Source organism: Saccoglossus kowalevskii, chromosome 2 (assembly GCF_978046115.1).
Source record: "Saccoglossus kowalevskii chromosome 2, keSacKowa6.1, whole genome shotgun sequence".
Lineage (NCBI taxonomy): Eukaryota > Metazoa > Hemichordata > Enteropneusta > Harrimaniidae > Saccoglossus > Saccoglossus kowalevskii.
The window spans coordinates 7536177-7554008 of NC_140642.1; the positions used below are offsets into that span (position 1 = coordinate 7536177).

A 17832-nucleotide genomic window follows, 5' to 3' on the forward strand; every position below is an offset into this window, starting at 1 on the left:
AATATTGGACTATCATTCATGCTGCAGCAATCAGCATTAGTTATCAAGATTACCAGCTATGTTGAATAACTCACTCATTATTGGGTAATAATTAAAATTCAATGCTAATTCTATCACTTTGCTATAACATTCATATCACAGCACTTTTAACAGTCATGCTGCAGCACTAAAATCAACAACAGAAAATGACACATGTGCATCCAGTTAATATTATTTATTTTCAGGTATCAATGGATATTGTTACATAGTTTGATAAATAAATGTATACATACAGAGCCTATGGGAATCTACTATGAGTATATGGAAAAAAATATAGAAGAATTTGGACAGGGAGAAAAAAAATGTCTAGTAAAAATGTTCATAATTTATGTTTTACAATTTAATAATTTCTGCAGCTGTTTGTTGTACTACTCCATTGTTAGCTACTTTGGGTTTGATCAATAATCTTCCATAGGTGCCTCCTATTTGACCTTTAGTTAATCGTCCAGGATTGATGCAAACACATCCAGATACATCCTATAATAATAAATAAGAATGAAAACATGGTTTTCAATTAAATGAAGTCAAACCAAGTAGCCAAATCAGCCTTCGCAGCAGATATATTATTTGAAGACAATGATTGTATGCCAACTGCAGAAGTCAATGATGGTATGCTGACTACTGAGAATGAATTGTGTATATTACAAAAACCTCAACAATGACCAACAGTATTCAACAAGAGAATTGGATGTCAAAAACGTTTTCTGGTTATATACCTCTATATATATATATATATATATATATATATATATATATATATATATATATATATATATTATATATACATGTATGTTATGTCTGTTTGTTTGTTGATTATAACTTAGCAGAAGCAGCAGCCTCTACTACAACAATAATGCCAGACAATAGTGACCAACATTGCCAGACTTGTGCATTTAAATTGCCCAGTCATTCACATACTTTTGTTTTATCGATTTCCTTGACGTTTCCTCATCTTGACAAATTTTCATATAAATCAATTTCCCCTATTATCAAACTTACCTTAATAAAGAATCTAAGATCTGAAGGCAATATCAACACATCAGGTGTAACTTGCATCTTTGCATAGTGATCGAAATACTCATAGTCAATGTTGACTTCATCAGCTGGTGGGTACAGTGGATAGTAGTTATGCTGTGTTAGAATATGCTTGCATAATCTGGCCAATCTGTCAGATCCAGTGACAGGCCTGTAATACAAATAAGCAATATATTCATTCATTAATTCATTCAATAGCATAACATTTGAATTTTCTGCCATCGAATTTGATTTTGTAAAAATATAGTGGTTAAGCACATCATTTGCACTTGTTTGGGCACCAGATACACATATCTACAAACTGAAACTACCGGTAGTAGATTTACAGCCGTTCTGAGAATTATTCGGACAGTCAGTTAGCAAAATGACTTGCAACTTTGCAAAACACTTTGGTCTTTGCCCAATCTAGACACTTGAGTGACGGGCACATGGTTTGGGATTACTATTTCATAGGGGTTGTTGGCTTGGTGAATTGTAAGTATTATCTAGCGTGCGTTCACAGCAACCATTCTTTATTTTTTATAATTATATTGTAATTATTTTCAGTAATTTTGAAAATCGCAAGTTAGATGTTGCTTAAATCTGTCGAAAAATGTCAACCCCTAGTTCATTTTAGTCAGTGTTACAAAATGGACTAGACATAATAACGGTCGTTATACCCGGTCATTTTCAAACTGCAGTTGAAAAAGTGATTTGATCAAGGAAGGCACTTTTGATTTGACAAAATCCATCAAACCATTATAATCAAGTTTTCCGTCTGTGTATTCCTGACGTACTCAAAGCACCAGTAATGTAAAAACAACTTTTAGTTTGGCTCAAAACTGTCGCGAAACTGCAGCGTGTCCCGCTAAGAATCTTTACTTTGAGCCTTCTCGCCAATGACAAATTCATTAATACCTGGGGTTACTCAACACTCGGGAGTTGTTTTGTAAATTACGCTATGTCAGGTGGACTCAGATGGTTATAACAATTTAAAATAACACTTAAAATGCATATACAACATATAACCTGTTAATATATGGTAACCAACGCGTGTCGTTTTGAAAACAGCGTTTTACCCGCATCTTGCAAGATAATGGAATGATTCCAATTGTGGGCGTGCCAATACAACGGCGCCATCAAGTCTAGATTGGAAAAGACCCAAGTGTTTTGCAAAGTTCCAACATATATTGCTAAATGACTGTCCGAATAACTCTCAGAATGGCTATAAGTGTGTTATAATACCATTAACATATTGTTCATAATTATTCATGATAACTTACCATGATATTTCTTCACCACCAAGATGAAAGAGAATATCCGTTGCTGTGATACCAAAGATAACGCCATTGATGGATAATGTACATGGATCAGATACAAAATGCACTCTATTGAACTGAAAACAAATAACATGATGAGCACACACGCACACAGGAGTCAGTGTTCACTCAAAGTTGCTACCAGGGCTCTGCAGACAAAATCATTCAATATACAGTGCTATCAGCAATAGGTATTATCACACCTCCCCTACTAGTCTTTGCAGATACAACTATCACATATCTGCCATGCATTATTCAGTGAATGACGATACAAATGATATCCCATGTGTAACATACACATATACTGATAAAAGAGGCAACACAGTATAAATGATGTCATACCTCTTGTTTCGGTAAATCATGTACTGTATACGGTGGTTGTGGATAAACATACTCATGATGAATATCCCGCTGTGATGGCACAATTATCAGTTGTGTGGATGATCTGTAAGTTAACAGATAACTAATTAATTAGAGTCTTCACTATAATAAATCCAATCATGCATTGCTGCTTTGAATTCTGCTTTGGTTGCATACTCAACTAACCTAGTTGAGTATTCATTTGATTAGAATGCAACATCAATAAAATGTTTTGCTATAACGTTATGGCCCTATTGGCTATACAGAAAATAATTCACGTTAATTTCATGTGCTGCCAAATGTGACTACATGTGACTTATGGTGCTGACACTCGCTTTCCTCGCTAATCTCATTTGCTGCCCATTTTGAGCTACACCAATGGCACTACATTTTAACTATCATTACACTTGTGACCAGATATAACATCATTACAAAAGTATGTATTCTGAAGCAAGAAATAAAATAGTCCCAAATACATCATATCAGGCACAGAAAAATGCTACACATTGAATATTGATTTTGCTTCAATAGTCGAATAAGAACTCCTTCATGCAATTCAGTAACTTGATGACTTCTAAATGCTAATAACTTAATCAAATCTGAATTTAAGGAAATATTCGGTAATTTTTTACTATTGGCAAGAAACTTCTGAATATCATAATTTATTTTACTTATTACAGCACTTCACAAAGGTTTCAAATAAAATGTTACCAAAAATACAATTTTAGTTCAACGATAGTATAATAATTCCAAATGAAAACTAATTCAAAAGAGGTTAATCAATATCCTAATGTAGACTTACTGGGATGTTTTCTCTGTTAAGTACACAATCATCTTAGAAAATAGTTCTTCGTAAGTCATGTCTGTACCTTCTAAACCATTCTGTAATTAAGAACAAGACCTTATACATAAACATGAAATTATCTCTACAATTGAGTTTGAGTTGAAACTCAAACCTACCAGTACATTGTGTAGTACAGTACAGCAATGGGATGTTTCCCAACATTACACTCTTGGCTCTATTAGAATAGAGGTACTATACTGTATTAGTTCTATTAGAAGCGCATTAACAGTAGAGGTGCATGTACTGTATTAGTTCTATTAGAAGCGCATTAACAGTAGAGGTGCATGTACTGTATTTGTTCTATTAGAAGCGCATTAACAGTAGAGGTGCATGTACTGTATTAGTTCTATTAGAAGTGCATTAACAGTAGAGGTACATGTACTGTATTAGTTCTATTAGAAGTGCATTAACAGTAGAGGTGCACGTACTGTATTAGTTCTATTAGAAGTGCATTAACAGTAGAGGTGCATGTACTGTATTAGTTCTATTAGAAGCGCATTAACAGTAGAGGTGCATGTACTGTATTAGTTCTATTAGAAGCGCATTAACAGTAGAGGTGCATGTACTGTATTAGTTCTATTAGAAGTGCATTAACAGTAGAGGTACATGTACTGTATTAGTTCTATTAGAAGCGCATTAACAGTAGAGGTGCACGTACTGTATTAGTTCTATTAGAAGCGCATTAACAGTAGAGGTGCATGTACTGTATTAGTTCTATTAGAAGTGCATTAACAGTAGAGGTGCACGTACTGTATTAGTTCTATTAGAAGTGCATTAACAGTAGAGGTGCATGTACTGTATTAGTTCTATTAGAAGCCCATTAACAGTAGAGGTGCATGTACTGTATTAGTTCTATTAGAAGCGCATTAACAGTAGAGGTGCATGTACTGTATTAGTTCTATTAGAAGCGCATTAACAGTAGAGGTGCATGTACTGTATTAGTTCTATTAGAAGTGCATTAACAGTAGAGGTGCACGTACTGTATTAGTTCTATTAGAAGCGCATTAACAGTAGAGGTACATGTACTGTATTAGTTCTATTAGAAGCGCATTAACAGTAGAGGTGCACGTACTGTATTAGTTCTATTAGAAGCGCATTAACAGTAGAGGTGCATGTACTGTATTAGTTCTATTAGAAGCGCATTAACAGTAGAGGTGCACGTACTGTATTAGTTCTATTAGAAGCGCATTAACAGTAGAGGTGCATGTACTGTATTAGTTCTATTAGAAGCGCATTAACAGTAGAGGTGCACATACTGTATTAGTTCTATTAGAAGCGCATTAACAGTAGAGGTGCATGTACTGTATTAGTTCTATTAGAAGCGCATTAACAGTAGAGGTGCACATACTGTATTAGTTCTATTAGAAGCGCATTAACAGTAGAGGTGCACGTACTGTATTAGTTCTATTAGAAGCGCATTAACAGTAGAGGTGCATGTACTGTATTAGTTCTATTAGAAGCGCATTAACAGTAGAGGTGCACATACTGTATTAGTTCTATTAGAAGCGCATTAACAGTAGAGGTGCATGTACTGTATTAGTTCTATTAGAAGCGCATTAACAGTAGAGGTGCATGTACTGTATTAGTTCTATTAGAAGCGCATTAACAGTAGAGGTGCATGTACTGTATTAGTTCTATTAGAAGCGCATTAACAGTAGAGGTGCACATACTGTATTAGTTCTATTAGAAGCGCATTAACAGTAGAGGTGCATGTACTGTATTAGTTCTATTAGAAGCGCATTAACAGTAGAGGTGCATGTACTGTATTAGTTCTATTAGAAGCGCATTAACAGTAGAGGTGCACGTACTGTATTAGTTCTATTAGAAGCGCATTAACAGTAGAGGTGCATGTACTGTATTAGTTCTATTAGAAGCGCATTAACAGTAGAGGTGCACATACTGTATTAGTTCTATTAGAAGCGCATTAACAGTAGAGGTGCATGTACTGTATTAGTTCTATTAGAAGCGCATTAACAGTAGAGGTGCATGTACTGTATTAGTTCTATTAGAAGCGCATTAACAGTAGAGGTGCATGTACTGTATTTGTTCTATTAGAAGCGCATTAACAGTAGAGGTGCATGTACTGTATTAGTTCTATTAGAAGCGCATTAACAGTAGAGGTGCATGTACTGTATTTTTCCTGCTGTTATGAACATGACAGAGTAGAGCTGTTCATATAGGTGAGTGTCCGTCGTCATTCATCAACTATAACATTTATTACTTCTTCCAGAAAACTACCAGTCGGTTTGATTCAATACTTTATATGGATGTACCTGTCAGTTTTTGTGACAATATCATTAATTTTCTTTTTTTTTAGAAAATATTGTAATTTTTGGTATTCATTTTGGATGACACCTATATGAGATTTAAAACTCGCACTGATTGATGCTAACATTTATAAAAGGTCACAGACACAGACACAACAGAGCAACTTTGGTATTTATAGAAATAATACATACTACAATTAGCACTGATTAATATTCATCTAAATCTCTGGGAATTCCTTCTTACAGCAAGTCTCAGAAGTATTGGGGCAGCCAATTGGCAAACTTGCTAGCGAATTGGCTAACTGCTTGGGTTTTGACTAAACGATTGGCTTTCGCACCTCGCTGGCGCCGACTTGTGATCGCGTCCACTCTGGGCGAGTCTATATTGCAGTAGGGGACATAGAATGCTTTTTATGCAGCCTGGTACATGTCTGGATTCCCCTGAGTAATTTGAGCCCCCGGTTTGAGCCTGCAAATAACCACAGTCAGCTGGCGTACAAGTTTTAATATGATAAATGCGATTATTATCTTGAACACTGCTTGAAACTACAAAATGTAAATAGTCAAGTTGAGAAACATTTTCCTACAAATCAGGGAGAAAATAACAAACTTTCACATACAAAAGATTCGTTGGGGTAAAATTAAGCCGACCGCTAAAAAAGTCATTAGCTATTTTTACGTGGATACGAAAGAAATAGAACACTTTCCCTAGTATATTTGAAAGCAAAATCGCCACCCATGGATGTGCTAAGAAAATCCATGCGCCACCCAACTGTAAAACCGTCGCTGATTAGCCCCTCAAGTATGACGATCGTCCCCTACTGTTATATAGATTAGCCGTATGTGGGCGTGATCACAAGACAGCGCCAGCGAGATTCGAAAGCCAACTGTTTAGCCAAAACCCAAGCAGCTAACCAATTCGCTAGCGAGTTTGCAAATTGGCTGCCCCAATACTTCTGAGACTTGCTGTAAATCCACATTTCCCCCTGATTTGCAATCTCTTGTAAAATTAAAGATTTCTGGTTTACAATATCACTTACCACTACATGCTCATGTCTGCTGTCAACAAATGGACCAAACTGTAGAAAACAAATTGTATCAATTTCATTACTGAGAAACAAAAATGTTGTCATCCTAAATAAAAGACATATTCAATTGTTGGATTTTCACTGGAGACTTATTTTAACCCAATAAGTCACATGAGGATTGGATTACCGATAATTTAGTTTACCAATAACAATAATATTTTAATATTTGTAGCGAGCTGAAGATATTTTAACTTGCATGTACAAATAACACTACTATTTACTGCATTTACAATAGAAGTGACATAATACCACTGATAACTCACCAAAATACAGACATCTGGTTTTTCTTTGAGAATAACTTTTATCAAATCATTTAGCGGGTCAAAACTAAGACTATCAGATGTGAAGTATGGGCCAGCAGTAGTCAATGTATACAATGGTCCAGTACTGCTTTCCTTGTCTTCAATTTGATTGAATGGTAACATTAAACCCTGTAACAAACAAGAATGTAAATAACCACTGAGAGTTTAAATTGTTTAGATTGATTTGAAAAAAGAAAGTTTCATAAATCGCTAGTACTCGGTAGTAAAATTAATGAATGCCACTTAAACATCTTTTTCTGATAGAGGAATGATAATTTAACAAATATGGAAAACACTCAAGTTTACAAATAATCACCAATATATTTTGCATGCATCCATATTCAAGAAAACCATTATTAATTCCAATATTACAATGCTATTTTTGACAGGATTAGTTATTCAAACGCAATGCAATTTGATATCTGAATAGGAACATCATTTTAGTTGTCACTACTAGACACAATGGTGAGTATGTTCTAGATCACCAAACAACAAGACTTTGCACAGATCATATACAAATAGAAAACATGTACAGGTAAGGTTGTGCTAAATATCAGGATACTTTGTTCCTTGCTCGGTAGTACTACCGTAAAATCTGTATTAGAAGCCGCATCCCTAATAGAAGTCGCACCCATTCTTTTTAAACAATTGGGAACCAAAAAATCATCATTTCTCATATGTGTAGATGCTCTAATAGAAGCCGCACCCCCTCTATTGGATTGTACCATTTTAATAGAAGCCGCGGTTTCTAATACAGATTTTACAGTACATTTATTTCTAATTATCTACACAAACATTACTTACTGGATACAGCTTACTGACTACAAGTTTACTCCCTGTACTGTTTGTACCATCAACAGCTACTATCTGACCAGGAAATAATGAATACTCTTTGATATTCAATAACAATGATACGTGTTTGCCAGCTGACGTTTCTGAGGAGCCTTCCAGGATTACAGATTGGGAATTCAGTTTACCGTTGCTATCACAACAGATACGTCCTGCAGCAGTAAAACTCTCCTGTACAATAAAAAAGTGAATTTACAAAACACATCAGTGTCTAGTGTGAAGTGACAATTGAACAAAAATATACAGTGCATTGCAGATGTGCCTTCAGAAGAAACCAGGTGCCCAGATGTTGTAGGCTTTGGAGTGAGTTTACAATTAGAAATCACATTGTTGTGGTAGAATCTTGTGAATAGTCACAAGGTTGCAGGCAGTTTTGAAGCATTGTGATGAAAATGTTCAAATACATACCTGTAGCGGCAATGCTACATGCCCCAGGTTTTCTATAACATACCCATTTTGTAATTCATATCCTAAATCTTCAATCATATCATTCAGAACTATTAAAATAAATCATGTTTTAGATTCAAAAAGATGTGAGCTAAGTGAATTTCTAGACATGCAACACTATTGGTGAATAATTCTGAAATCCATTATTGCTATACGACATAAACATGGTGCACTAAATTATAATCAGTAATCCATAATAAATACACGTATCAATATAGCAATATTATTTTGGATTTGCTTCTCTATACTTTGCATGAGTATCAAAATAAATAATACAAAATACATAATGTCCATAATTTTCAATGATTATTATAAAACTTGATCAAGTAACATGATATTCAACATACCATTAGCCTTATCAGCATATTTCTGAAACATATACTTGATATTTGTTGTCAAAGCATTTTCTTTATCATAATGATCTATAGAGATGTTATCAGCTCCACTGCCACGCCAGGCAATCCTGGTGTTACCAAAAGTAGCAACCACATTGCCTTGGTTATTTCGACTTGAATACTTTTGTGATGGGGTACCACTGTGAAATAAAGGGATAAATGATGTGTCATTTTATTTCCATGAATAAACTAATTTTTGAAAGAGTAATAAATTAGGTGAGTGGTAATCCTACCCTGTTCCCGGTATCAGAGATAACAGCCTAGTACACAAGAGATAGCTACTGTTATGCAAATAAGTTGAATATAAACATTTTCTGTCATAGAAATCTAACAATGTAAGTTGGGAAAAATTCAATAATTACACTTACATTGGTGATGATAATGATTTTGGTGAGAATGGTGCCATAGCTGGACTTCCACTTAATCCTGTTAATCTTTTGTTTTGTATATTCTCTGGCGTTGTGTGTAATCTTTTATTTTTCCCCTAATAATACAAAAATTATCATTTTAATTGAGATTATGTTCATACAACTACAGGCCATTGCACATTGTTCACATTTCGTGCAGATGCGTGTGCACAATGGCTAGTTGGCAAGAACTGGTTGTTCGCACCCGACACATAAACTAATAGCATTTCTATTGTTATCAAATATACATATATGTGATTCTGCTAATAAAACATCTTATGGTCAACGTGTCACAGCAGATCACAAGCAAGCACTGATAAGTGAGCAACACTTGTTATCAGACATCATATTGGTAAGCAAAAATGTCAACAGATGTCAGTGTGAAGGCTTATTGGACAAACAAATTACTCTACACATATTTTATTTCTACATCCCCTTCCCAAGTTTCTAATGAATACTGCCTTACCTTTGTAGATGGTGTACAGTAAGCATTTAACAAATCATTGGCTTCATCATTATCAATACTATGAAAGACACTGTTAAGGAACAGAACACTAACAGAAGATATGGTTACATCTAAGTAAACTCCTGTCTTCACAACAAGATATACAATAGTCATTAAGTTACAAGAACATGCTTACAACTTTGCTTAAAATCTGAGATGCTAGAGAATAAATGGGACAGGCAACTGTGGTCTTTTATATTCTGGGACTATAATGTAATGTCTAATGCTTTTTGAACATGATTTCAAACAAGAACAAGTCCATACAACACTAAATGAACAGTATCTAAACTAGTCTCCCATGAACATACTTGATTATGTCTTTCTTTTAAAATATATAAACTACTAGAAAAAGGATAATATGGTGGTTCAAAATGCTTATGTAATAGAAATTGATACACCAACACATTCTATTCCTTTTGAGATTTGCCATACATGTAGTTGCCTGTTACTGATGCAAGTAAACCTGTGGAAACATCTGAAGGTCTGTTTGAGTGGGTGTAAATCAAAATACAGAAAGCACAACATTTATAACTAATTAAACAAATAATTTTTAATTTACATACAATGTGTTGCTTCAAAATTTTCTGGTAATATATATATTAGTATATGTACATGTCACATGATAACACATTGTGACACCAAATAGGTAGGTATATGTAAATAATGCCAATCACCAATCTAATTAATGACCTCACCAATTGCCAATCTAAATAATGACCTCACCAATCGCCAACCTAAATAATGACTTCACCAATTGCCAATCTAAATAACAACTTCACCAATCACCAATCTAAATAATGACTTCACCCATCCCCAATCTAAATAATGACTTCACCAATTGCCAATCTAACTAACAACTTCGCCAATCGCCAACCTAAATAATGACTTCAATTGCCAATCTAAATAATGACTTCACCAATTGCAAATCTAAATAATGATTTCACCAATTCCCAATCTAAATAATGACTTCACCAATTGCAAATCTAAATAATGACTTCACCAAATACCAATCTAACTAACAACTTTGCCAATCGCCAACCTAAATAATGACTTCACCAATTGCAAATCTAAATAATTACTTCACCAATTGCAAATCTAAATAATGACTTCACCAATTGCCAAACTAACAACATCACCAATTGCAAATCTAAATAATGACTTCACCAATTCCCAATCTAAATAATGACTTCACCAATTGCAAATCTAACTAATGACTTCACCAATTCCCAATCTAAATAATGACTTCACCAATTCCCAATCTAAATAATGACTTCACCAATTGCCAAACTAACAACTTCACCAATTGCAAATCTAAATAATGACTTCACCAATTGCAAATCTAAATAATGACTTCACCAATTCCCAATCTAAATAATGACTTCACCGATTCCCAATCTAAATAATGACTTCACCAATTGCCAATCTAAATAATGACTTCACCAATTGCCAATCTAAGTAACAACTTCGCCAATCGCCAACCTAAATAATGACTTCATCAATTGCAAATCCAAATAATGACTTCACCAATTGCCAATCTAAATAATGACTTCACCAATTGCCAATCTAAGTAACAACTTCGCCAATCGCCAACCTAAATAATGACTTCACCAATTGCAAATCCAAATAATGACTTCACCAATTGCAAATCTAATTAATGACTTCACCAATTCCCAATCTAAATAATGACTTCACCAATTCCCAATCTAAATAATGACTTCACCAATTGCCAATCTAAATAATGACTTCACCAATTGCCAATCTAACTAACAACTTCACCATTTGCTAATCTAAAAAATGACTTCACCAATTGCCAATCTAACTAACAACTTCGCCAATCGCCAACCTAAATAATGACTTCATCAATTGCCAATCTAACTAACAATTTCACCAATCGCCAACCTAAATAATGACTTCACCAATTGCAAATCTAAATAATGACTTCACCAATTGCAAATCTAAATAATGACTTCATCAATTGCCAATCTAAATAATGACTTCACCAATTCCCAATCTAAATAATGACTTCACCAATTCCCAATCTAAATAATGACTTCACCAATTCCCAATCTAAATAATGACTTCACCAATTGCAAATCCAAATAATGACTTCACCAATTGCAAATCTAATTAATGACTTCACCAATTGCCAATCTAAATAATGACTTCACCAATTGCCAATCTAAATAATGACTTCACCAATTGCCAATCTAACTAACAACTTCACCATTTGCTAATCTAAAAAAATGACTTCACCAATTGCCAATCTAACTAACAACTTCGCCAATCGCCAACCTAAATAATGACTTCATCAATTGCCAATCTAACTAACAATTTCACCAATCGCCAACCTAAATAATGACTTCACCAATTGCAAATCTAAATAATGACTTCACCAATTGCAAATCTAAATAATGACTTCATCAATTGCCAATCTAAATAATGACTTCACCAATTCCCAATCTAAATAATGACTTCACCAATTCCCAATCTAAATAATGACTTCACCAATTCCCAATCTAAATAATGACTTCACCAATTCCCAATCTAAATAATGACTTCACCAATTCCCAATCTAAATAATGACTTCACCAATTGCCAATCTAACTAACAACTTCACCATTTGCTAATCTAAAAAATGACTTCACCAATTGCCAATCTAAATAATGACTTCACCAATTCCCAATCTAAATAATGACTTCACCAATTCCCAATCTAAATAATGACTTCACCAATTCCCAATCTAAATAATGACTTCACCAATTGCCAATCTAACTAACAACTTCACCATTTGCTAATCTAAAAAATGACTTCACCAATTGCCAATCTAACTAACAACTTCGCCAATCACCAACCTAAATAATGACTTCATCAATTGCCAATCTAACTAACAATTTCACCAATCGCCAACCTAAATAATGACTTCACCAATTGCAAATCTAAATAATGACTTCACCAATGGCAAATCTAAATAATGACTTCATCAATTGCCAATCTAAATAATGACTTCACCAATTGCCAAACTAACAACTTCACCAATTGCAAATCTAAATAATGACTTCATCAATTGCCAATCTAACTAACAATTTCACCAATCGCCAACCTAAATAATGACTTCACCAATTGCAAATCTAAATAATGACTTCACCAATTCCCAATCTAAATAATGACTTCACCAATTGCCAAACTAACAACTTCACCAATTGCAAATCTAAATAATGACTTCACCAATTGCAAATCTAAATAATGACTTCACCAATTCCCAATCTAAATAATGACTTCACCAATTCCCAATCTAAATAATGACTTCACCAATTGCCAATCTAAATAATGACTTCACCAATTGCCAATCTAACTAACAACTTCACCATTTGCTAATCTAAAAAATGACTTCACCAATTGCCAATCTAACTAACAACTTCGCCAATCGCCAACCTAAATAATGACTTCATCAATTGCCAATCTAACTAACAATTTCACCAATCGCCAACCTAAATAATGACTTCACCAATTGCAAATCTAAATAATGACTTCACCAATGGCAAATCTAAATAATGACTTCATCAATTGCCAATCTAAATAACGACTTCACCAATCGCCAATCTAAATAATGACTTCACCAATTGCAAATTTAAATAATGATTTCACCAATTCCCAATCTAACTTAACATATAAAACATCACATACCATTTCAACTAATATAAAACTTAAGTCTCATAATATTTTATATTGCATTAGCCTCAGATAATTGAAACCATTAATAGAAACCTGTAATCATGATAATATGGACAATATGGAGTAAAAATTACCATATAACGAATATAAACAAAGGATACAGTTGATCTATTGTATTTATGTCATATGCATGTTTATTTCTTTCCCTCTTAAAAACTGGTGTCTTGTTTTTATGTGATTTCTTATTCAATCTCTGTAAAATACAAATAAACCAACAATGGGGTCAAGTTGTAAATATAGAAGGACATGCATGAGAATGAAAAAAAAATACATGGAGTTGGTTAAATATAGAGATACAGTAACTACATTTGATTACCATGGATACCTACAGGACACAATGACAATACATATTAGAGAATGATTTAAAACATAATAGATTATTATAAAATAAAATATTGCTTTGTTACAACTTTTAAGAAAATTTGACAATGCTTTTTTGTACACATGCAAAGGAATTATGATTGCTAGGATTAACGAGCAGAATTTTCCACTGAATGTCAGTAAATTACTATTACAGTATGCTACAAATAAAAATACTTGTAGTAACCTTTATATCGGCTAAAATTAACGATATACCCACCTCTCTTTCAAAGAGTTCTATTGTGTCCATTGTCATATTAATATTTTGATGAGTATGTGAAAATGCAACCCATTCGTCTACCAATGATGAACTTTCTAACCGATGTAACATACATAATTCCTTCACTAAAAAACAATGAATTCAACAATAATAATAATTAGCTTCATTGAAACACATTGTAAATTCTAGAGCAGATGTGTATCATGCCACTATGCCACATCAATACCAATTTTCAATTTTGCAAATTTTTGTTCAAAGAATAAGAGGCATAAATTGTACCCCATTTTTGCTAATATACAATTTCAACAAAATTAAGGAGTAGTGTTAGAACTGATGATATTGTTATTGCTGTGAACAGTTTCATACTTTTTTGAATGACCCATGACACACAGTGCCATATTGAATGAGAAGTTGATTGGAATTGAGATAGTGTGCATGTCACATTATGGGGAGTTCATTATTGCCATGATATACCATCAGCTGTGTTACAGCCATTCTGAGAATTATTCACACAGTCAGTTACCAAGATAGTTCACAAATTTGCAAAACACTTCAGGCTTACTTGGTTCTAGGCTTGACGATGTCACTTAACCAATGCATGCTGTGTATGATTCACTACTTCATAGGGTGATCAACACTATTATTTACAAACATAATTAGAAGTAGCAAGGCTGCAAATTGGCAAAATAAAGTAACGATGGTAGCAAACAATGAGCAGAGTGAAATAAATAACCAATTAACTATTTTTAGCAAAAAAATCTTTTACAACACATGATATATTTCAAATTAAATACTTGTACAGATATTTCATTTGCTTAACAATCTGCATGGGTAATTATATATTTCAATATCAGCATTTCAGATTGTCATCAACTGTTTGTTATCCCCAGGCTTATAGCATGTGCTTTATTTACACTATCAGTCATGATATATGTATGGCCAACTAAATTGTCAATTGTATCCCAGTTTGTACAAAACTACACAGTAGTGAGTAACAACTTGAAAGTGAAGTATTTTTATCTTTTGTATTACAAGAATCTATAACAATTTTCACTTTATTCCCAACAAGAATTTTAACCAATATGTTGCAATATTACCAATTTTTTTATATAGTAATGTGTTAGCATTTGAAACCGATGCTCAAAACATTGTGGATATAATATAAACAACCTAAAGAACATTACAAAACTTCACTGATAATCTAGCAGCATTTGACACAGTTATCTTTTGGAGCAAAGTGAAAATGATGGTAACACAATGAGAATAAAGCACTATTATGAATGTTCAATAAGTGTTTTTTTGAAACTACTACTTTGGTTAATTTATGAATGTAATGCTCAGTCACTGAAAGTCCAAATAAATCTATTTACTATTTTTATTAATTTTTATTACTATAATGATACTAAAGTTACGCAAAAAAGTATCAATTAAGGGTAGTGAATACCATCATTGATTGGCTGCAAGTCAGCTGATTGGGTCACAAGACCATTTTTGGTTGTGTCAACTCTCTCAACTATCAGCACAATGTTCCCTAATTATTACTGTGTGGTTTAGAGTGGAGACGGTTGGCGGGTTGACTTTTATTTTTCGCGTGTCAACCTTTTCACTTTGGCACGTAGATGTTTTGACTTGACAACTTGTCTGACAGCGAGCAAAAAGAATGGGTGACGCGCACCGTCGGCGGCACCTTTTTTTATGACGTTTTGAACGCTTGGTCAACTTGAGCAGTAACAGAAGGAAGACGTAAGCGGGGACGACTCAAGAACACTGACGGAGCTGAGGATCTTCCAGCACACCCGGGAAACTATACAGAAGCTATCCCAGGACAGGCAGGAGGGGAAGACCTCTGTTGCTACGCTACATACCAAGTCGGCATTTGGGCACGAGTAAAGCCACACCGACTTAATTTTATGGATGACATCCGCACGCGCATTAAGTTTTCGCCTGTTCTCAAAAAAAAAAAACGAGTCTCCACAGATTGGTTTTCTGTCCAGAACTTGCTGACTCATATTGTCGCAAAGCGCCGGCTTGTCGTAAAACTCGTTTTGTACTACCTCAAAACATGCCAATTTTGTCGTAAATTGACCTTCTGCACATGTGTATTGCGTTGCCGGGAATTCCAACATGGCGAGCACGCCACCAAAATACGTGAGCATAAAAGTTCAGGAAAAAAACGGAGGGATTGTTGTAGACTGGTACGCAATTGACGTCAGCCAGGGAGATGCAACGTTTACACAGCTATACAAGAGATTGGTAGCGGCAAGCGAGTTTCGCCCAGACAACTTTAAGGACATATTATCCAGAGTGGCTGTCCCGTGTTTCTTCTGCAATGATGAGAGAAATGGGAGAGAAGTGGAGGCGTATGGTGGCCTAAAAGTCAGTCAGGCGACAAGTCAGTTTGATTGCTTTGTCCGCATTGAAGTCAACAAAACTGCAACGAAAGCAGAGAAAGCTCTTCGGCCGAAGTCGGCTTTTGAGATAAAGAAAAGTTTCTTATTATTTATTATTTCATTTTCTGATTTGGATAATTTGCTTGCACACACAGTCAGTAATATTTTGATCATATGACAAATTTTCATGAAAATACATGTACATAATTTTCTGCATCCAAATTTGTGTTGGTGTTTTTTTTTCAATATCGAGCCTCTTATAATTTGTTACATACCGGTAGTTGAAGTAGTTCTAGAGCATTTGTGTCTACACTTAGTCTATCTGAAGTGTCACTTTAAAAGCTGTAGTTTGAATGTCAAAGAAGTTAATTTTCGGGTTGCTGTTGACAAACTTATTGTTCATTTTTAATTCAATTTTTTTTTTTCAATACAACACAGTAAGTTTTTCTTTATTTAATGTTTATTTATTTCTTGTTGTTTTTACGATACACTGTGTTCTGTAGTTCAATTTGTAATTTTTATACCAGCTCTGTAGTCCTGTGGTTTTAGCAGCATTTTTTTTTTGGCATTTTTTTTTTTTTCGCCCTCTCGCATTAGATTTGGGGTCTCCAGAGGATGTCATCCATAAAATTAAATCAGTGTGGCCTAAGTGAGTTGGAAAGAATGATTATTTATGTATTCAACAATTTTTACAATTTAAGGTAAGAAATGGGTCGTTGAAATGGACAATGTGTCGATTTTATGGATGAGTTTCACATAAGTATTATTACAGATTTATTTGGATTTTCAGCAATCAAGTGACTGTGGTGTAATTTTCTATAATGGAATGTCCTAAATTAATATAGAATGTAATTATATTTAGGGGCATGTTTTTTTTTAGGGAAACTGGTCTATATTGGCCCCTTGGGTTTGACCAGGCCGCACACCCCTGTCAAACTGAAAGGTAAGTGTCCTCCCCAGGATGCTATAATTCCCGATACATAATTCATTACAAATTGTTGACAATGCACCAGGCTCTCTTCCTTTCTCCACGGCCGCCAAAACAAACAGGACTGATCGTGTCATTTTAAAACAAAAAAACTTACATTTATCGACAACGTCAGGATCAGTTAGTTCGATGTCAAATGTTGCAAAGTCTTCTGAAAGATCTTCCCCTGAGACTGCTGCACACATGATGGTAAATTGTCACAATAAACACTTCATACAGATGAAAACAACTTTTCCCCGCCAATTTTTAATTTGCAATAGATGCTCACTGTGCGCATGCGTGAACAACTTCCCGGGTCGAATTAAT

The 17832-nt window shown here is 34.3% G+C and overlaps 1 protein-coding gene across 1 annotated transcript; it reads right to left on the reverse strand.

Annotated features, from left to right (window-relative positions):
- Positions 1 to 199: 199 nt before the first annotated feature.
- LOC100372955 (DNA polymerase alpha subunit B-like) lies at positions 200 to 17807 on the reverse strand. The gene is made up of 15 exons (XM_002731354.4): positions 17624 to 17807; positions 14149 to 14273; positions 13670 to 13761; positions 9798 to 9855; positions 9293 to 9408; positions 8877 to 9064; positions 8491 to 8579; positions 8038 to 8253; positions 7195 to 7362; positions 6884 to 6922; positions 3535 to 3614; positions 2715 to 2817; positions 2337 to 2449; positions 1039 to 1225; positions 200 to 516 (listed from the first exon to the last, which is right to left on the reverse strand). The coding sequence occupies exons 1-15, from the start codon at positions 17709 to 17711 to the stop codon at positions 373 to 375; spliced, it is 1806 nt and encodes a 601-aa protein (XP_002731400.2). The 5' UTR covers positions 17712 to 17807; the 3' UTR covers positions 200 to 372.
- Between the last annotated feature and the right edge of the window lie 25 nt (positions 17808 to 17832).

Excerpts from the sequence above, each read along its gene's own strand:
- LOC100372955 (XM_002731354.4), bottom strand. The coding sequence starts at position 17,711 with ATGTGTGCAGCAGTCTCAGGGGAAGATCTTTCAGAAGACTTTGCAACA. Across the intron at positions 14,274-17,623 it reads TCCTGACGTTGTCGATAAAT|TGAAGGAATTATGTATGTTA; the intron begins GTAAGTTTTTTT and ends ATTGTTTTTTAG. Across the intron at positions 9,065-9,292 it reads AAATCATTATCATCACCAAT|TGGTACCCCATCACAAAAGT; the intron begins GTAAGTGTAATT and ends TTTATTTCACAG.